This window comes from Melanerpes formicivorus, unplaced genomic scaffold (genome assembly GCF_026170545.1).
Source record: "Melanerpes formicivorus ecotype bairdi unplaced genomic scaffold, bMelFor1.0.p_v2 SCAF_5, whole genome shotgun sequence".
NCBI classification, from domain to species: domain Eukaryota; kingdom Metazoa; phylum Chordata; class Aves; order Piciformes; family Picidae; genus Melanerpes; species Melanerpes formicivorus.
The window spans coordinates 14,716,855-14,738,770 of record NW_027142357.1 but is presented as its reverse complement, the minus strand read 5'-3'; the positions used below and the strand labels follow the sequence as shown (position 1 = coordinate 14,738,770).

General features: G+C 41.3%; 1 protein-coding gene across 6 annotated transcripts in view; it reads right to left on the bottom strand.

Moving 5' to 3' along the window:
• Positions 1-8,460: 8,460 nt before the first annotated feature.
• INO80D (INO80 complex subunit D) overlaps positions 8,461-21,916 on the bottom strand; it is a 44,995-nt gene continuing 31,539 nt past the window's right edge. For all 6 annotated transcript variants that reach the window (XM_068138357.1, XM_068138361.1, XM_068138360.1 and 3 more), the window contains one exon: positions 8,461-21,474. In XM_068138357.1, the coding sequence (XP_067994458.1) occupies positions 20,306-21,474 (1,169 nt within the window). In that variant the 3' untranslated portion in view covers positions 8,461-20,305. The remainder of the gene's footprint in view (positions 21,475-21,916) is intronic.

Below are 21,916 nucleotides of genomic sequence, written 5' to 3'. Positions count from 1 at the left end.
GCCAACCAGTCTGTCTTCTCTCTTGAAGGACATCCCAGGTGATTAGTACCCAACAGGAGCTTTTTCATCACAAAAGAGGAAAAAAACAATCAGCAAGCAGTGCACTCATTGAATAAAGCTTTTTTCCCCATCAGACTGTCAGAGGAAATTGCCAGAAAATGTGGAGTTAAAGATGAGACAAGGAGAAGCTTAGAGGTTCATTACACCTGAAAATAAGATACACAATCAGAGCTACAGTTAGGAAGGGAGCAATGTCAACATGTGTCTGCAGATTCCCAGCAAACAAACATCTCTTACCCAGTGTCACCAGCAAAGTACTGGTTGAAGGAGGGATAACTCCGCCATACCCCATTCTCAGTGGGGTATAATGAAAAGGAAGAGCTAGGAGCCTTTCACTTCCCAAGAGGGGCTGGAGAGAGCCACAGACTGCCATTCTCCAGCTTGATGGCAAACAAACCCAAGGAAAATCATTCTTCTTGTAAATGGGATTTCTGAAGCAGACAGATGACTGACCTGGTCAGGACAGCCCCTAGGATAGGTAGGGTGGTTTGCAGTCATGACCCTCATGTGGATGAAGTGAAGCAATTCTGAAGAAAAAAATAGGCTCACTAAGGTCTAGAATTCAAATGCAAGATTGTCATTAAGTATAAATAGTCCCATGTGTTGGTGTAGTGTTTTCTTCTTGTGAACTGGTCCAGATTTCCATCTGTGCTAACTCCCTACCTCACATGGCATGGGAACTCCTCACAGTCACATATTTTCTCTGCATTATGTCCCTGAGAGGTAGGAAGGTTGCTATTAGCAGCCTACAGCATCAAGAAGCACGTGCAAAAGCACAGAACATTTCTGGTTTAGCCACATGATATAATCAGGCATCTCAGCATGGGAGACACCTCCCATTCTGCACCCAAGTCTCCTGAGACAACATTAGTGGACACCACAAAGCACTGGGAAAAAAACACAGCCAGAAGTTGCGGGAGTTACTGAGTAAACCAGCACAGTGAGAACTGTGCCAGCTCTCCTAGATGCCACCAGGAAGGGAGCTCAGGGACCACGAGGTGTCAGAAAGGGGACACTCCTCTTCCTACATGCACAAGCAACAGCAATGTTCAGACCATCAAAGTTTGGGTTCATCTGTGTTTGGTCATAACTGAAAGCTCTTGTGACAGCTCTCTGCAAGATAATCTGTATCTTTTCCTCCAGATAGGTTAAGTGGCTCTTAGATTAGAAAGCACTGAGGAGTCCTCCCTGTAGTTTATTTTTGCTAACTTTTTCCTTATGATCCTGTTCCAGACAATGCAAGCAATGGCTCTTTTTATAACACTTGGCCATAGAAATTCTATTAGCACAGGAATGGGTAATACAAAGTCACCTGTGGAGATCTCTGTGAGCCTGCAAAGCAACACATTACCTTGTCAGAGAGGGACAGTATTTTTTGTAAATCTTCCGGATCAGCATTGTAAATTATATCCTGACACCCAGCCTCCATTGGCAGAGGTAAGAAAAGTCCCAGATTAAAGGTCCTCTCTAGGCAGGACATGATAGATGACAGAGAAGTCTCAAGGAAAAAAAACATTGTTTGCAGAAACTGCAGGATCTTCACCCAGTGAGTCTGGAGCTGTCAAAATCCAGGTTGTCAGGATAATTGAAGAAAAGCAATTTCCTAAAGAGTAATGAGGTAAAGTGAAGGAAATGTATTTCCTCAGCTCTGGAAAGGCAATATACTGAATTATCACATAGTGGAAGAACCTAGTGAGACATCTTGACATACGTCATTCAGACATTAAAAAGCTGCAGCCTTTTTAGGAAATTAAGTAATGAGGGTGAATAGGAATAAAGGAAAGTGCCTGTTTGGAGCAGATGAAAGGACTCCAGATGTGTACACAGCTGTGACTGCTTCATATTTTTGGGGCTTTCAGCTCTGAAAACAAAAGGGACAATCCTGATGAAATATGTAAGCCTTCACTTGAATGGTATCAAGCCAGAATCAAACCTAATGTTAAAACACAAATACAGAAAGGAAACACAAGAGGAAATGAAAAGTGAAAGAGAATCTCCCCCTGAAAAAAGTAATAAAGATATTCAGCTTCCCCAAGCTTTCCCTTATCTCACGCTCGCTTGGGAAGCATCAGTTCTGCACACGTGAGCTGCTGCATGGACTATACCACATATTGCAGGATGTAATTTCTGGGTTTGAATAGAACAACTGGAACTGAGGGTCCTATCCTGCTTCTCAGCTTTCCCTGCACAGTCCCAGCCTGCAGCTCATAAGCTGTCAATGTCATTTCTTGTGAGTGCTTGCTGGTAGCATTGCTATGACCACCTTGTGCAAGGCAGGAACAACTTTGAGCTGACTATTAAAAATTCAGGCAATACTTACATTATAAAAACCTTTTTCAATGGCCTGCTGCTCCTTGCAGATTTTAGGCAATGAAATAAAGCCAGGAATGCAAAACTAAAGCTGGTAGACCAAATAGGTCAAATCATCCCATGTGGCAAGCTGTAACACCTTTGCCCTGCCCTTGGCCACTGCCTGGATTCTCACTGCTTGATTCTTCCCAGGGCCTGACACCATGTTCAAGCAGTTCCCACATGCTTACTGGGAACTACATTTCTGACAGAGGTCCCTTCAAACAGCCCTGTCAGCCTGGCACAGATTTGGGATAGTGTCAACACCAATACTGGCATAGCTCAGACATGGTGGGGACTGAACCGGAGAGCTATGTTGCACTGACAGCAAGTGTTCTTTAGTGAAGAAAAGAGAAAATGCAAACCTTCTGATTTGAAGCTTTCTGATCCAACAGGAAGTGATTTTGATAGGCAGCTGTTGTATTCTGGTGCTGTCTGAGACTCAAAGCTGTCTGACACTTACAGCTGTAAAGTAAAAATTATTAAAACCCATGGCTTTCAGGTCCCAGTCTTGCTTTGCAGAAAATAGCGTGAATCTCAAGCAAGCATATACTGCAGTCCTCCTTAGCCATACTTGCAGATGCAATGGTAATGCTCTTCCAACCTCTGCACATGTGTATGCACAAGCAGGTTTCTTCCACCTTCAGAGCCACTCAGCCGACATCCACCTATTTCCTGCTCTACAGCCGGGACAAACAGACTTTTGCAGCATAAATGGCAGCTCATTCCCTTTAAGAAACTGGGTCTCTGCTGACCACTTGCATGCCATGAAAGGAAATATTAAAAAAACTGTCTGTCATAGCTCCACAGACTGTAGACTGAAGTTTGGATAAGAGATGAAAGCAGACCAGAGAGAACTACTAGCAAGAGCATTTGCAGGGTACCTACCCGCAGACAGCCACTGAGCAGCATGCCGACAAGGAGGAGGATGTGGAGGATGAGTATATAAAGTGAAGGTAAAGCCACCTATGATGCCAAGTGGCACAGGGAAAGTGAGCTGCATGGAACAATGGAGAGCCTGTGAGATGGGCTTCCAAAATGCATATAGGCACCAGAACTGAAAGACAAGGACAGTGTCTTTTGGTGTGACCCACTGATGCTGAGCACATTCAATCACATAATATCACTTGCACTTTTCTGCTGGTATCCTCCATCATTTTCTGTGTACTTTAGATTACCTTTAGACTGAGCTTAGAGCAGCCAAATACAGATTTTGGCATTGCTTAAGAGTGCCAGTCATAAAATCCAGGAAAAAGCAGGAAGAGACAGGTGGAAAGCTTGCAGATATGTGTCCCATATTATGGGGAGGGGGAGGAGTGGGGGGAAGTAAGGAAAAAGAGTGTCTGCAAGTATTCAATTAATTAAGAGTCAAAGTGCCACCTACCAGCTCTGCTCTCTGTCACCTGGCAAAAGCAGCTGGCAGCAGTGCTGTTGTGGGCAAAATCTGCCCAAAAGAAGGGACATTCTCAGAGACATAGCTTGGGTGTTGTGAAACACTTTGCTCCCCATAGCACAGGGCTGTGTGCAGGCCCCTGACATCACAACAACTGGGGAACTGACAGGAGCATCACTGCTAGCATTTTTAATGCAAAATGGTGTCTGATAAAGGCATCATCTTTCTGGTGTATCAGCACAGGAAATTTGCTACAGGCAGTGAAATATTTGCTACAGGGCATGCAAAATATTACAACAGCTTTGCTGAATTTTTCTAAGACAAATTATTTGTCAAGATCCTTATCTCCATCATCTTTGAAAAGGACTACTTCAGACCTTGACTCATTTGAATTTCTTAATTAGAGGTATTAGGTGTAGTTCTGCCAAGCAAAGCTTTGTACCTGGGCAGAGATACCTGGGCAGACACCTGGGTAGAGACAGAGGAACTGAGAGAAGAGTTCAAGGTCTGACAAGGAACAGTTCTGAGTTCTAGGAATTTAATTTTGCTTACCAGAATCTCTTCAGTGATGACTTTAGTTGCAGTCTAAGGGGAAAATAGATGGAGAAGACAAAAACATCATATGGAAGGCGGGGGGGGGGGGCGGGGAGAGGAGGAAGAAAACCGCAAACAATAGGACCCAAGGCAGTGCAGAAGAAAAATGAGATTAGTAGAAGGGGAAACTGTCTGGTTCCACTGAGCAAATGCTGGTTAACAGAAAAATTAAATTCCACAGCATTAAACAAGGCATTAACCTAGTTAGGAAAACCCCCAAACCAAATAATAAAAAAACAACAGAACAGCAACAACAAAAAAAAACCAAACAAGTGCTCTCATATATGTCAAGTGTAACCCATCTGTATCCTTCTAGGCATTTAGCGAATCACCCTTCAAACCTCTCTCCCAGTCCCAATTAGTTTCATCCTAGTGGGGTGATGGCAATGAACATTTTTCATTAGTGAATGGAAAATTAACTCCAATTAAGGCACTATTTAGAAAACCTGCCCAAAAATGGTTGTAAGAACTTCAAGGCCTCTGGATTCAGGCATCTCTCCCAGTACTGAAAATGATCAGCACCACCTTGAAGAGACACGGCAACCGGATACCATGTGCCCCACATAGAAATGGTGGCAATACCTCCAGGGTACACATCTGCACTGGACAAACATGGATCGGCTCTGCCAGTGTGACAGTATTGTAACCAAGACTCACAGCTCAAAGTCAAACTTTGGCAGAGTACTAGCCCAAATTGGACATAAATCAGCTTCTACTCTTGCTGCTGCTTTGGCACCAGCTGGCTGAGGTAAGGTTGCTGCTACCCCTTCAGATGGAGTTTTGGCCTGATATATATTTTTCATGAGCACTGCCCACTCCCAGCACATGCAAAGCTTTGGTGCAAGAAAGCCACATCTTGAAGATAAATTCTCCAACATATTTAAACTCAAGAGAAATTAAGATTATATTTTTTTAATTATCTTTGCATTTGTGAAGATATTTTTAGCATGAGCCATACTTTGTACCAGGTACCAGACAGATGTTCTGATGAAGGGCTATGCGAACTAGAAAGGATGCCACATCAGATGTCAGCTGTGCTTTCTGCAAGTCTTGCTGCCCTCTCTGGGGTCACAGTACAGGCTCACAGTACTAGTCTGTGGCTGAGAAGACCCTCCCCACTACCTCTCACCACAGGACTTTCCTGCTGCAAAGGGCCACCACTGCATCCAACATGGCTGCAATGGGGAAGCTGGAAGTGGATGAAGCTCTTGACACCCTCCCAGGAAATGTGAGCTTGCAGAACACAAGGGAGCTGTGAGAAAATATTGGTCAGCATGACAGCATTTACATCAGTATCAGCAGCCTAACCAGCATCAACTACCTGGTGGCCCAGAGGGCCCTGCAGATCAGATTTGGAAAAGCCCCTGGGACAGTTGCTGGCTGGTTACAGGTGTGTTCTTCCATCAAAAGTTGAACAGTATGAAAGTAAAGGCTTTAATTTTAAAATTTAAATATGTAAGAAACTAAAGCTGTGCCTGAGCTGAGTAGAAATAGGCATCAGAGTCAGATTGAGTTCATGTTACACATGAAAGGACATGCAAACCTCTCGGTCCTAAGGACATCTGTCAAGGGAGTTACTGGATGCAAGCATAGAAAGCTGCTTTGCCACTCCCCTACAGAAGCATAAGAACGTGTCTGAACATCAAAGCTACTTTGCTTTCAGGGCCAATTTTAGCACAACACTTCAGTTTTCTTACTAGATGTAGTGGCACCAAGACTCTTCGCCAGCACCTTCCACAAGTCATGAACTAGCTATAGCAGTAAAACAAGGCAGTCATTCCTGGGCTGAACATCAGGTCAGTAAACACAACACTCACCTCTTAGCCACTTAAAACAAGCATCTTGCATTTCAAATTCAGACCTGCCAGCTGCAGCATACCAGCCTTGTACTTGGGGTGTAGGGTTCAGGGAGGAATATGGAAGATGGCTACCAGTATTTCCTGCAGATGGGACAATTGCCTGTGACTATGAAGGGAATGAGAAAGGTTGTCTTCACAAGAAACCAGCTCACAAATTTAATAAAGGTTTCTCCTTCTCCATATATGAGAGCAACACTTGCTCTTGTACCACAATGTTACTTGCTTTTACAGTACAAACTAAATGAACTTTCCTGAGAAAATAATTGCCAGCTATTAAAAAGCTATTGTTAGGAGCTAGAGAGGACTGTAAAAATACAAGGGAAGATGTGCCACCTTTTTCCTGAACTGATACTACAAACAAAGCCTATTTGTTTTTTGAAATGTAGCACTAGAAAAATGACTGTTTGTTTTTGTAACAATTCAGATCCAGAGCCATGCAATGATTTTCTAAGAGCAGCATTTCTTCATTGTTCCTGGAAATTCTGGAAAAATCAATCAGTTTCTGCCTTATTCGGCAGAGGAGTCTCAGCCCATCTCTCCTCAGGGCCATGCTGGAGACCACCTAGCTCAGGACCAGTGCAGGCAATTCTGCTTCTTCCAGGGATTCATCACCAGGGAAGAGCTCCTATTTTCCCAGCTTCCACCTTCTTACTCCTCATTGTGGTCACAAATCTTACACCAAACAGCAGCTTACCTTTTCTGTTTTGTTAAAACCAGATTTTTAACAACTCTTCTCCATGCGAATAAATAAATCTTTTGCCATTTTGACTTTCAGTGCTAGTAAGAAAGATCAGCTCTGCAACCACCATATGCACAACCAGAATTGCATCAATAACAGCCCATAACTGCCTCGTTACGATTATCCTAGTGTCCAAATGCGTTAGGCCCGTAAACCATCCTTTTAAGTGTCTGATCTTTTCTGTCCTCACCCTGTCTTGACTAATGTCTGGATGCAGCACTTATCAGTGTACTCCCATCTCTCAAGAAGGTAAGGTATTGCAGTACAAATGAGTTTCATCCTTTGCCATAAAACCTTTGCAGCATGTGGAAGCCTACATCATTCACTGACACTGCTTACCTCTCAGCCTGAATTACCCCCAGGCACTGCAAAATGCTGCTCCAATTACTGCCTAGAATGGATGGGCCACTGTTCATTAAAATGAAAAGTCAGATTACTGAGTCCCCTTCTCATTGATGTCTGCTGATATTCTCATGATCAGGGCAGCATTAAGCGAGCCTGCTTATGAAAAACAACCTGGAAGATGGTCTCACCTAGGACACGTACTTTTCCCTTGCAAGTCTCAGCCTCAAATACATCGGAGATGGAGACTAGCAAAGCAAACATCAGTTGAAGCATGTACCCTCATGTTGGAAAGTAAAAGGAAGGACTTCACAAAACAAACGGTGAGAGGAACATGCGTCAGCCATCTACTTACTGCAAAGTCTCCAAGGCATACCTCTATATAACAAGAGGACATCCTTCCAGCTGCAGTGGACATGCTGCTCTCAGAGAGAAAACCCAGCACCATAAGGCTGTGGTGCCAGCCATGGCAGTCTAGTTCACACCAGCTGCATGCAGCAAGGTGGCAGGAATAGCAGATTTTCCCAGGTGCACAGCTTTGGGTCCCATCACGGCAGTGGTGATTCCCAGGGTCTGACCAATCCAGGTAGTCACTACATATATGCCTTTGCCTCACAATTCTGCCTGAACCAACTGAAAGCAACCATCACTTTTGATGCACATGCTAAACCTCAAAACAACTCCCAGCTTACCAGTTCCAGTGATAAAACTGGTATATGTTTTTTTAATCTCACCCCTCACCACTGCCATATAAGACAACATTCTATTCTATACCCCTTTAATTATATTTCAAGTACAGTGCTGCAAACTCAAACCAGAAAACAAGATGAAGAGGCCACTGATTCAGAGCTAGAAATCACTATAATTAGAATCATGATTTAAAGACTCCAGTTTGTTTGCAAAACTGATTAGCTAGTGTCATTAGAAACTAATAGAGAATAAGCAAGAGCAGAATCAGACTCTGCAGCTATCTAAACAAAGTACAGTTTAATAACTGCACTTCGAATATGCTTTAAAAGAAAGAAATCACTTTGATGGAAGAGATTTCAGCCTGGGTAATATTCAAACACCTCAGAGATAGCAAAATGGCTTGGAGAAGACTTTCATCCTAGTAAACACAGCTATTTCACAGCAAGATTTATTAATACATCCAAAAGAAAGAAAGAAAATCATTTTGTCACACTATATACAGATAATACATACAGTGTTTTATACACATATTACATCAGTTTTTACACAAGAAAAATATACATAAAAATGTAAACTTTTGTATACAAAAACCCTTAAACAAATTAAACAAGGACCAGATAACAAAAGGAGACCAACCTATTATCATTTGATTTTTTTTTCTTTCTTTTTTTCAATGGTAGTACAGTACATTCATTGAGAAGTATGAGGAGCATGTGAGCCAACCTTTCCTATTTAAAGGGAAAGTACAAAAATGAGTTTTCCTACCCGCCTTTGGAATGCTGTCCATGAGCCTCCAGCACCAGAAGCAGTAGTGTGAGTTACTATTGCTGCCAGGGACCCTTCTTCTCAGGCATCCCCATGCACCACACCCTCTGAAAATGACAGATCTGCAGAAGCCACCTGGACTGGGCTTTTTGTGCGCATTAGCTCGTCTTCCAGCTAATATCATGAGACAGGATGTGGCAATACAAGTTTGTATGTTCCCTTTAAGCAGTCATTAAGTGGATTTAGCTTTGCTGGACTAAGTTATTTTTCCAAATGTACAGTATGCTGAACACGTGTCAGGTATGAGAGGGAAAAAGGAAGGGGTGTAAGAGACTGCTAATCCTTGCTACCATGCAGTTACTTCAAAATCAGGTACATTTGCAAGCTACAATTTACTGGTTCAAAATACACTGCCTCACCTTTGCTTTCCCACTGCAACTTCTTGACATTTTAAACTCTAGTGGCCAAACAACTATTCGAGGCTCTTTATTACAAGGCTGTTTCTGATATCAAAGTGTGATCAAGATACCTTTAAAATGATGCCAAACACAAATTTCTCTGAGACATCCTTAAAAAGAGTAGGCATTCCCTCTAAGCATTTTGGATTGTCCATTTGCCACCTTTTCTTTTATTAAATCTAGGATAAAGATATTTGCCCTTAACTAAAAAAAGGGATATTGGTTCAGATTCTGACATCTGTTTTCTTCACTTGCAAATAAACATTTTGGGGGACTGGAGGGAAAACAAAACAAAACCCAAACCCACAACAATAAATCTAACCCTGTAACCTCGGGCATCAAATACAAAAGTAACTACTTAATATGTTGGTGAAAAACCAGCTGCAGAAACTCGTGGGAAACAATAAACGATAGATTCCACTGAAAGCTTCTCACGCTAAGTTAAATACTTGCTACAGACATCTTGGATAAAAACGCCCATCCTCCACAAAGCATGTTAAAATGTAACACAACAGTGATGCACTGGTATTTCTGCTGGAAAGGAGACAGCAGGATACAAAATCTCCTCAGTGATATCAGTACTACCGAATGTAGGAGATGAACAATGATTTACGAAAGCAATGAAGGAAAAAGCGGTGTAAAAGAAACCATGAACCATTAATTACAATTGGACAACAGCAGGAGTGGGGCAGAATGTAATTACAGTATGCCTCAGAACCCTCTGAAGGAAATAAATACCTAGGAACTTGTGTTTCCATTTCTTTTCTTATGTCCCTCTAAGCAACAGTGGGAGTAAGGGCTTGTCTGCTTGCCTTTTTTTTTTCTCCTTTTCTTTTTTTTTACCTTTTTTTATTTTTTTAACAACCTTTCTAGTAACAATTCAAAAGACAATTACAAATGGCTTTAGACAATCAAGAGTCTCCTTTTTAAAATAAAACTCTGATAACACATTTCTCCATTTCTTCTATATAATGCAGCTTCAGTGAAAATGTCATAAACGGACAGCAATTTGCAAGAAGTGGGGGGGGGAAATTGCCAACCAAGGTTCATAACATATACACATGTATATGCAGGACATCTACACTCTATATACATATTTAATATACGTATGCATGAGTATATATCAGGAGAGAACCAGCAGGTACGTTCTCCACATACATAAACTGAAATAGCGTAATATATGTGCGTGTATAAATCCCTGTTATACGCACACTGTACACAGACATACCCATACACACGCCCAAATATATGTATTATAGAAACTGTCATGTATGATTGCATGAGAGCTCAGATGGAACAGTGCACCAGCTACCCTTTTCTAATAGAAATGCAAGGAAGACAAAATTCCATGGCTGACTCGTGGCCAAGAAAAATCGTGCCATATCCATACTGAAAACGTGGAATGCAGTATGACTCGATGACAGAATGGGAACAGTATTCTCCATTCAAACTGAAGCTTAAGTTAGCCAGGAGTTCCAACAGTGCTTAAGTGTGACTGAGCAGGTTTCTGATGGCTGCTTTCTGCTAAAAGGATACAGAAACACCGCTTAGCCGGAAAACAGAAAATAAAAACACAATTTACTTGCTTAAGTAAGATTATTCAATAGACAATTAGGTGCAAAGTGTTACTTGTCCACTCTGCAGCTTGTTTTAAAATCTGTTTAACGGTAAAACGTAATGAGCTGTTTCTCTTGCTATGTTTGATGACAAGCCTGCTGCTCAGAACACAGCACAGGGCTGCCTTCTGCTTCCTGCCTGCATTATGGAAAAAGCAAACCAAACTCTTTTTCTCCCTGGGTCTGAAAATGTAAGATATTTTCAACGGGTGCATTTTTCTCATTTGAACATTTACTCTAAAATACAACGATGGGTTCATCTTTTAATACGCTAGGAAGTTTTGGGTCAGGTTCTAAGAAAAGTTCGTGCTCATCTGCAAACCTATCACAGTCGTTCTTAAGCACAATTGAATAGTTGAGAAAATCTACAAGTTCAAGCAAGTGCTCAGGGCCCAATTTAGCTGCCGGTACAGTCACTAAGAGAATTTCCCTAATGCTTAAGCAGAGCTGGATTGGGTCATTAAAGCTGATTGCTGCTAGCAAGAGAAACTGTAGAGATGCAGGAGAAGGAGGAGCTGGAATGGAGGCAATGGAGCAGAGAAGCAGAAGAGGTTGGCATTGCAAGAGGCCTCAAGGAGTACTAATATATAATAAACAGAAGCAGAAATGTACCAAGGAAACTCCACTCTGAGGGCTGACATAACACAAATTAATAGTGACCAAGCTCAGATCACTGACTGATCTCATCGAAATCCACCAGCAGAATTAAAACAACCTGGTTTGGCACAAGTGCTTACCTGTTACCCATATGTTACATGGACAGTCTTTCTCTTTAGCTCACACACTTACTCATGTTACAACTAATGTACATGTGTGTGTTGCAATGCATATTCCATCTGTACGCAGGTATATATAGATTTAGATTGATTGCATTCATACGTATTTATTGTACATCATCAGGGCAAGTCCACATTCAGCAAAGTGCTACCAACATCTCATATACAGATATATCTCTCTGTACAGGTAGTATACACAAAAATGGCATAAAGATTTATGCTGCTAACTCCCATTATCACCAAATAAGCAGAAGGAAAGGCCTCTGACAACTTCCACCTCCCTGCCCTTTCACTTGTATGCGTATGTGCCAGAAATTAATTGGAGGGAGGGGGAAAGGGCGAGGGATGCCTGGGGGGCTATCAACATTGACAGAGTGGGATACAAAAAAAAAAAAATTGCTTTGAAAATTAAAACTTGATTTGCAACTGCCTTAAAAAGCCCTCAAAATTTCAAATGTCTGAGCAACACTGGAAGCTCTGTTTTTCTAAACAGATTTTTAAAGTCACTAGGATCATCACCATCAAAAGTGATACTGCATGAATAAATAACAAGTAGGTTACTTTCACCAGCCTAAATAGAACAGTATGAAGAGTAAGCCAGTATGTAAGAATGTTTCTGACTTCTCACAATTTCAAGTGATAAATCTTCCTTCTCCAACTATGGGGGGTGGTGGGGGATGGTGGTACAAAGAGTTAAGTGGCCATAATTAAATTTAGAATTTCACAGCACAAGTGAAACTCCATTGACCAAAAGCATATTTTGTTCTGCAATCCCACGACACCAATTTTGAGGCAACACAGATACACACAAAGACCCTCAGGAAAGAAAAGAATCTACTTTCAAGACAGGATGCTTTTACAGATCGGAGATCACTCTGCAAACAGTGCCCTTTACAACCTAATTTGAAAACACAAGTCCACTGATTGACAACATTTTCCAAGTCAGACCGCTGGAGATTTGGGTATTAATTTGCAAAGATACAGCAATTCCCATGTCTTCCCATCCCACTGAATGCAAACCTTCAATTTCACCTGAAAAACATCACTCATTTCTCCCATCTCTCCTCCTCCCCCATTTGTTTTATTTAAAGGCTGTCTTTGGGAGCTTGGTATTTTCATGGCATTTTAAACAGGGCCCTATGTGACTCATTTGAAAAACAGTAAAACTGACATGATATCAGAGTTAGCCTCATAACAGAAGATTATGTAGTAGAGAGTTTCAGTTATTTATAGAACAGTGAGGACATAACAACCCCCTACTAAATAATCACATTTCTACAATACATTCCATCACCTCTCAACTACTTTTCTCCTTACAAAACTATGACCTACATACAATATACACATCCGTATCACACATACGTCCCCCCCAATGCATATTTTTTTGTGTGTATATATAATACATACATGCACACAAGCAGTCTAATTCTATTTATAAGTCACAGTGGGAATTCCTTTGTGAGGGAAGGAGGGGGAAAATTCCTGAATAAGACACTGTAGATTCCTAATGTTCTGACTTCTCAAATTCCAACTCACAGAGCTAAGTGGAAATAAATACTTTAAAAAAAAAAAACCAACAACAACAAAAAAAAGGTCTTACCAACTTGGTTCACAACTTCCAGCTACAGTAGTTGGGTTATTTTAATTTGATCTATTTACCCTGTAACTAAATTTCTAATCATAAGTACAAACCATGGATAAATTATTGCAGAATGTAACACTCAAAAATAAAATTTAAAAAGAGTTATAGGAACAGTAATACAAGGGTTAAAAAGAGTTCTATGCTTGTTGATACAGGTTATCATTTTATTTATATATATATATATCTATATATTGATATAGATATCTGCAAGGTAGCAAAGAATAGCTGTACACCTTGACACGGCAAAGATCCAGTGTAAAAAGGTGCTTCACTAGTTTGTTTTTCAAAAAAAGCTTGTATATAATTTTATAGCTATTAAAAACACATATGCAACATAATTCATTACACTCAATACAGCTTTAGTATAAAACATAATTTATGAGGTGATGTTAATAGCATAAATTAATATACCATTTCTCTTAAAATCTACACTAAGTATTCTGAAAGCTCATTGGGGAAGGGTATCTTTAAATAAAAAGTTTAAAGCTGAGCGTGATGAAAAAGGTTCGGTATTTTGAAGTTGAGAGCCCCGAGAAGAGAAAGAGTCCTTAATCCAGACACCATAGACTATAAAACTGAACAAAGATTTCTCCTTCTTGCGCTCTCATTTTGGTGGAGCTCTCATTTAGGTGATGCTCTACCTTTAATTATTATTTACTTTGTGTGTGTGTGTGTTTGTGTGTGTGTGTGTGTTAACTGCCCTTATTTCCACAAGGAATCCCTGAGACATACCCAAAACTGTACAGTGAAGGTCACCACTGTTCAGAGAAACTGATTCAAATCCTCCTGGTAGGATGTAGCTATTTTGTATGAGAATCAAACTGTCCTTCACTTCAGAATGAATTTGTTTGCACCAAAGCCAACTACACTGTTTAAGATGCAGGTTATTCAGGGTAAATCAGTCCACTCCAAGGTAGAAGCCATTATAGTTAGCTACATCAGAGCACTCTGCACTGTAGTTAAAGTTTTCCAGAGGATATCTGGGAACGTTACCTATCCAGAGTTCACCTCCATGGGCACCAGCAGACAATGACAGAAAGCAGGTAAAACATTAGCGTTACTGGACCAAGTTCAATACGTGCAGGCGGTCAATACATGGCTACTCTGGACACCTCACGCTGTGTGTGTTTGGGGGAATAGCATGGAGGAGTGAGAAGAATGCATTTTTTTACACTGAGTTAAGTACAGTTTTGAGGTCAAAAAGGCCAAGTTTCATCCTGTTCACTTCCAAATCAAATTCTATGAGCCAGAATAGACAGAAAAGGTGCCAACACTCACTTCAAGGAAACAGGAAAAGAAAGCCTTCTACAACTGTTGCTGTCAATCTACGGCCAAGCCCACTTTCTCCTTTCATGCTCCACTACCTTATTCCATAGTAGCCAGAGGAGGAGTACATGAAAGCTGAATACAACAGGGGAAAGCAAAGAACCCAGTAACCATGAGAAGCAGCAGAGTTGCAAAGGAAAAAGCTTCCAAAACAGTCACTATTGTTGTGGTTTTGGTGGGTTTTTTTATTTGAAAAGACTAAAGACATGAGTGAGAAAATTGTTCTAATACATCTATTGTAACTTCTCCTCCTACACCAAGCTTTTCTTTCCCAGCAACAGTGTTCTTGCAAAGTTTTAAAGATAAAATAAAAACTTTACCTGATAGAGCTAAGGTCTCACATGACCAGACCTCTGCTAAAGTCCATATTTAAGTTTAGCAAACACAAATGTAGACTTTTTTGACTCGGGCCTGTGGGTATTAAGAAGAAATTTTTCTTTTTTTGACTTTCTACTGATGCACTTCTCGAAAGAAAATGAACTTGTGAGAGGGTAAACTCCTTCTAAGAGTTGCCTGCACATTCACCACTAATGTGTGCACTCCCATGATGTTGTACCCTCAGCATCTAGTCATGACGTATTAGCATGCTGTGAAACCTCATCTTACTCACTTGATCTGAGCATCTTACTCACTGTTCTAGCATCCAAAATGTATGTTATGGTCTGCAGGTATATATTTTCATTTTCATTTTACAGTCAGATTCACTCAGGACCATGGAAGACTTCCCAGTTGGCATTAAATTGAAGATCTTAGAATGGGAGAAAGAAAGAAACAATGATAAAGAATACAGAGAGGAAGGGAATAAAGGAAGGAAATAAATGGCAACCAACAACAGCTTATCATTAAATGTTACCCAAAAGATCAAAAAGCCCTGAAGATCTAAGCAGCACATTAGCCCAAAACAATTTCCACCACCACTAGACTTTGCTACAGGACTGCACAGGAGACTCCTTTAAATGTAATTCTAAAAATGCAAAGGCAAAAATAAACATCCCACTAGGGAAGCTGCCCAGACACCATTTGCCTCACTCCAGATGATCACTGCAGGTAATTTCAGCTGGTGAAAGCACCTCCTGCCACTGTCCCCACATCCTACAAGTGTTGCAAGATTTAACTGCAGGTAGTTGGCTCCTCTAAAAACTTTCTCTTCCTCCCTGACCAAAAGCTCATACTGTTGGAGAAATCACCAACAGATTGAGCTTGCTAAGGCAGAGACAGGGAGAAATACCCCTGAAGCCTTACCAATGCCTGCAAAGTAAAGTGGCATATATTTGCAGGAGCTGAGGAAGGAAGTGGAGTTTAGCAAACTAAGAACATAAGTATGTAATCACAATAGCCAGGCTTGGCAGGGAAGAGATCTGTCCACTGGTTATTGTACTTCTTCACGAGACTTTTCTTTCCTGGCAAGCAGATTTAATCCCAGGCTGTATTTAGATGTGGTTATAACAAGATGAATCTTCAAATTGAATTTGGCTACTGACTTGCAGTTTCAGTCCTAGGTTCTTCACCTTGGCTGCACCCCTGATGCCAGTAGAATCCCACTGTGCCTCAAATCTCACACTCAAAATGCCCTAATTTTCAATACCCATCTGCCTCTAAAATAAACAAATTGCAACTTCCCTTGGCATCTCTGTTTCACTAATCTGCTGAACGAAGAGGGGAATCTAGCTCTTGCCATCTTCTCCAGTGTGTCTGAAGCAGACCTACAACTGGTACCTCAGGATTATGAATCTAAAGCCTTTATGCCAAATCAAAGAGCGAAGCATGCTTCAAATAAGAAGGAAACTAAGAACCTGGAGGAACTGCAAGGCAGGAAGAGACAAAATGATGCAACTTTTGCATCATGCATACATCTTCTTGTATGCAACTATGAGGCCAAAGAACAAATCAACTTTGAGGTATAAGTGCATATGGCTCTCCTCAAAGCTAGCATAAAGTTTTCCTAAGCAAAAGGAACTACTGAAGTGAGTCTCACAGAATGCCTTATGCACCAGATCAGCACGAGGCTGCTTCTGATGAGCCTCTGCACACTGCCAAAGTTCATCTTAAGTACTTTCATACAAAGACTAAAAGAGGTGCTATCATTACCAAAAATTATGGTACTGGTATTTTATATTTTTTTTTTTATCAATTCTTTAAAAATCAGACCTTATGTAAAGAAATTAACTTTTAGGTTCAACTAGCTTTATTCCATTTGTTAACACATAAAGGGCACAACAGGTATCGATCGTCTAAAATCAATGGACCGAAATTGCTACAGTGGCTCTTTGGTGAAAGGGTGATTAGAGTGCTAATTGGTATATTAAGAGATGATACTCAAAAACCTTTGTGAGAGAGCATGGATTCTACTTAGGAACCACATAAATAACAGCCTCAAGGGGTACCTAAGGAAGATCTGCAGTATTTCCCAGAGGAAGAGGCATGAAACATCTCTGGCTGTACATGCTTCTCAGACTGGATCTCTCACATCCAAGAGTAAGACACTGATTCACTGAAGTCAACAAGTTCTGTGGCTGTACAAGCCCACCTGGAATGATCCACCTTGTAAAGCTAAGATCAAGACCCGTAACTGCTTGGTAGGCTGCTATCACAAAATCAGTGGCAGTGAAAAACAGGAGGTGAACCAGCAAAAGGCAAGAGTAGTGGCCTGTTTCAGAACTTTGTGTCAGACAGGACATGGGGATTCCTGTTTCAAACGTATGCAAATCTTATTTTTAAAAGTGCAGCTTTATTGCAGACTTAGTTTCTTCACTGAAAAATGTTATGTAGTCACTTTTCAGGGAAGAGTCACCAAGGGACACAGAAAAATTGAAGTCTAAGCAGGGGAAGAGAGTTGATATTCTAGGCTGCCTTAAAGGAATGCAGATACATAAAGGTCATTGATTTCAAACAGGAATTATGGACCTGCATAGCTTTGACAGCTTTTGAAATTCCCTGTCTAAATCAGTGTTCAGATTAGGAGCTAAATTATGTTCGAGTTAGATCAGTACAAGCTCACAGTGACCACAAGAACAAAAAGCTTCTTCACAATGTATGTCAATGCAACCAAGCAGAACTTCGCTCTCAGGTCCTCTCCTCCCTTCCTCTCTGGCATTTGCTAAGAAAGAGAAATTGTAATATGGGGCAAATAGACTCGCCACTAGCTGCAGCTTCATTAAAAAGTCTGATGGGCACAAGAATAATTCCAAGACCAAACTCCTGAAGCCAATTTATAGAAATTAACATCCTCTAAAATGACATGAACACACAAGTAGATTGAAGAATTAACCATTTGGTATACTAGTTCTCCACTTTTTTTCAGTCAGTCATCCAAACACATTGAAGGAGGTATGTGGACACAAAGAAAATAATTTGCAAATCAAACAGTTGTCTCCTCAACAAAGTATGGGGAACGTAATACAAAAATAAATAAATGCCTTGTCAGATTTGCCTCATTTCAAAATACCACTGGGCATTCTTCAATCAGCAGGACAATCACAAGCAGGATTTCATAGGTTTCAGTTCAACTTTTTACATGATTTAAAAACACTTAAATGTTACAAACATATTTAAATCACCACTTAAAAATATTCGGTTTATATTATCAAGATCTATTTTACCAAGTATGAAATAAGGACTTCATAACAACAGAAGCATGAAAATAATTTTTGTTTCCTCCACCCACATACATTTGCTATTTCGGAAAAGGACATACACATCATCCATACTCCTTTTTATTGAAGGAGGACAAATCATTCAAGAAAAGAGGGATAGTATGATTGCTATGATAGTAAAAAAGACAAAAGACCTATCCTGTTTAAGTTCTGTTCCTTAGCAAGATGAAGGAGAGGTTTGGGTTAGAGTGGGCCTGATTACTAAGAAAATGAGTTTCTGTAACAACTAAACTTTGTTCAATGATCCCTTGCTCAAACAATTCATTAGGCCTCTCTATTATATGTGCTTGGTATCTCTTAATTTCCTGAATTAGACTAGAATACATGCAGGTAGGACATTTTACCATAAGATAGAATGAAATCTGTCTTGTACAGTAAGAGACTGAAATGTGGGATTTTCTATTCTCCCTCAGAAACAAATCAAGAAGAGCAGAGACTTAATTAATTAGGAGCTACTTTTACAGACAGAGTACAGTAGCAAGTTTGAGCCCTATGAAGTCATGAGCAAATTCCTTTCTTCCCTTCCTGATAAAGAGATGCAAGTAAACACATCACAATTTCTGCTGCTGGATTTAAAACAAAAACCCCAAAATTAGTTTTTAAAATGAAAGCTAGCAGAGTAATTTCTTTAAGAACTGAAATTACTGCCAAAGAATCTGAATACTGTATTTCACAGGTGGGCAGTAAATGTAAAAATGTCCTGCAGATGGAAAGAATTCTTATGTAGTTTGCTTTAGCGATTTCTCTTTTGTTTAGCCATGACTGCTGATAGGTACCTGTCTGACACACATTCAGCTTCCCATACAGAGCGTCAAACCCCAAGCAACATCGAAAAGGCTATATGGCTCCCATCGGGGGGAAAAATATCCAAGAAAGTCTCACTAGCTAATTTAAGGAAAGCATCCATTTGAAACTTACCAAAGGGGCTGACCTAGACATGTGTGGATGGGCAGAATATCAAGCAAATTCTTGCGGTTTCAGCTCAGAAATACCTGTCAGCCTGTCAGGCAAGTTGTTCTGGACAAAGCCACATTCAAAAAGGCAAATCACCAATGCTACAAGGCCACAGTAATTCATTAAGGAAGGGAATTTCTGCATGGGGTTCTTCACTAATCCATAATCTACTGCAATCCTTCTGGATTTATTTAGGGCAGGGGGAAGGTGTTCATCTTTTTTTTTTTTGCTTTCTTTTTCCCCAGGGCTAACATTGTATCAGCCTTCAGATTTCCAGGCAACCAGTCAACTGATCCCCTTACTGCTCAATGAATTAGAAAACATCATAATTAAAAAAAAAAAAAAGAAAGAAAGAAAGAAAGAAAAGAGAAAAGAAGCAATAGCAAAACAAAAATCAGCGACCAGTTCTGGAAAGGGATGACTCCCACTTCTTCAACAAAAGAAGAAAAGGAACTGCTGCTCCCTGCACCCTGAACACACAAATGCACACAGAGGAGGTCGAGACCATTTTAAGAACTGTCAGACTCATCCTTGAACCATGATCTTGATTTAGGACTTCAGTGCACCATTCTCAAATCAATGTGTGCAGTCAATTTTTCCATGCCAGATGCTACCTTTGGAAAAAAAAACACCAACATATATATATTTAAAAAAAAAAAAAGATCAAGAGATTTCTGCCCACTGAAAACTTTCTAGCAGATGCTAACAGGATGGCAAGCACTGATCCAAACCCTAAGAAACAGTAACATGCATCAGTAATCTGAGGTATCTTCCCATTTCTAGGTCTTACTGCGAAGATCAACAACATCCAGTAACTGTGCTGTATCCTTAAGAAATTATTGGGGAACAGTGAACCTGCCTGCAATAAATGAGCACCGGTGCGTAACAAGCACATGTGAACACTACAGCAAGGTTCACAGAGGGCTAACCCTGCTCAGTACTGAAGCGGGGCTTTTTTCTGAACCCCTTCCTGAAGAAAAAAAAAAAAAAGGGAAGGAGGACAGAAAAAAAATAAAGAAAAAGGAAAAAAAAAGGAAAGATAGAAAACACAGGTCCCCCATCTATCCGCAGAGAGCCAGGCAGACAAGCTCAGTTGGAGGTGGTGAAGGGCGCAGATGCATTATTGGTACTGGTAGCGGTGGCACCAGTCACTGCGAAGCCCGTGGGAGGAGCTATGGAGCTGTGGCTGGGCTGCAGGTCCTTGGGGATGCCACTGTGGGAGCTCAGCTGGTGCCCAAAGGCTGCGCTGAACTGAGGGAGCTGTTGTTTAGGGGAGTTGGAGGCCATGAGTTCAGCGGAGGCAGGACCCATGCCACTAAAACTGGTCTGCGGTAACCCCGGAAGCACACTGGAGCTGTTGGGGGTCACAGTGGCGAAGGCAGGCTGTGTGGTCTCTGAGTGCGAGGTGGTAGGTGGTGTGGACAGGGAAGTGGACAGGAGGTGTCCATCTGCACCAAGAAGGTTGCTAAACGGAGAGGGGTCCCCAAGATTGACAGGAAGATTTCCCCAGTGAGTTCTGGGATTGACCACCCCACTAAGTGGCACATCCAGCTGAGTTGGGAGCAAGTGCTGTGCCATCATGGGCATCTCTGCTGAGAAGGTAGCTGCCAAGTTATCACCAGAAAAGGATGCGGTGTGAGGGGATGTGATATGGTCACTGTAGGGAGACGGCACATGCTCACTATCATAATGGCTTCCATGGGGTGAGGAGTGTGAATGGTCACTGCTGTATTGCTGTCGTGAGGTGATCAGGTCATCTGCCTTGCTCAGCAGCTGGGCAGGGTGGGGCCTCTGGGAGGCATGGCTGCCATCATGAAGTCCATGAAACTGTCCTGGGAAGGCTCTCTCCCCAAGACCACTCTGGCTTATCAGAGTGGCAGAAGTAAGGCCGACGTTGGCTGGGGCTGAAAACTGCCCCTGGATCTGCCCTGCCAGGGGCGTGGGTGGGTTGGACAAGGTAGCAGAACGGAGCAAGTTCTCATCCAGCTCCAGACCGGAGAAATTATCATGTACTATACGCCCATTCAACAGCTCCCCCAGATCCGTGTTAACCTCTCGACTCAAGGACTGCATTCCTGGAGCTCCAGCACCTGTAGAGAACACCCCTATCCCTCTATCTGACAGCTCCTGAACTGGCACACCATCTGTCTGTGTAAGTACTCCAATGGTACTCAGGCACTCAAGAGAAGTTACAGCCTGCAGGGCCCGTTCCAATTCTTCAGCCTCTTCTGTAGTCGGGAGGAGATCTCCATTTTTACCTGCAGAAAAAGGGACACCAGAAGTTAGCACACTCCTCTCAGGAGAGCCTGGCACTGGCACTCTAAGGATGCTGATGTACAGACAGCTCAGTACAGAGCTGCACTCTATCATAACCTTCCAGACTGGCTTACAGAAAACATCATTCACCAGCATTTGCCAGGTAAGCAAAGTAAGAAAACCAATTCCTCTTCAACGGAATTCCCTCTCTCCATCCCTCTTCCACATAATAAATACAAAATGCCTCCTAAACTTGCTAGACCTAAAGTAAAAATGCTTCAATAAATTTTCTTCAATGCTGTAATAATATAAATAGACCACAAATACTCTTATTATCATGACACTACAGTTTGGACCTAAAAATCTACAGTCAGTATCATTTAGGTTAATTTCAACTCAAACACAGTCTGATGTCACGTCATATCAGAAAATGACCAAAGAAAT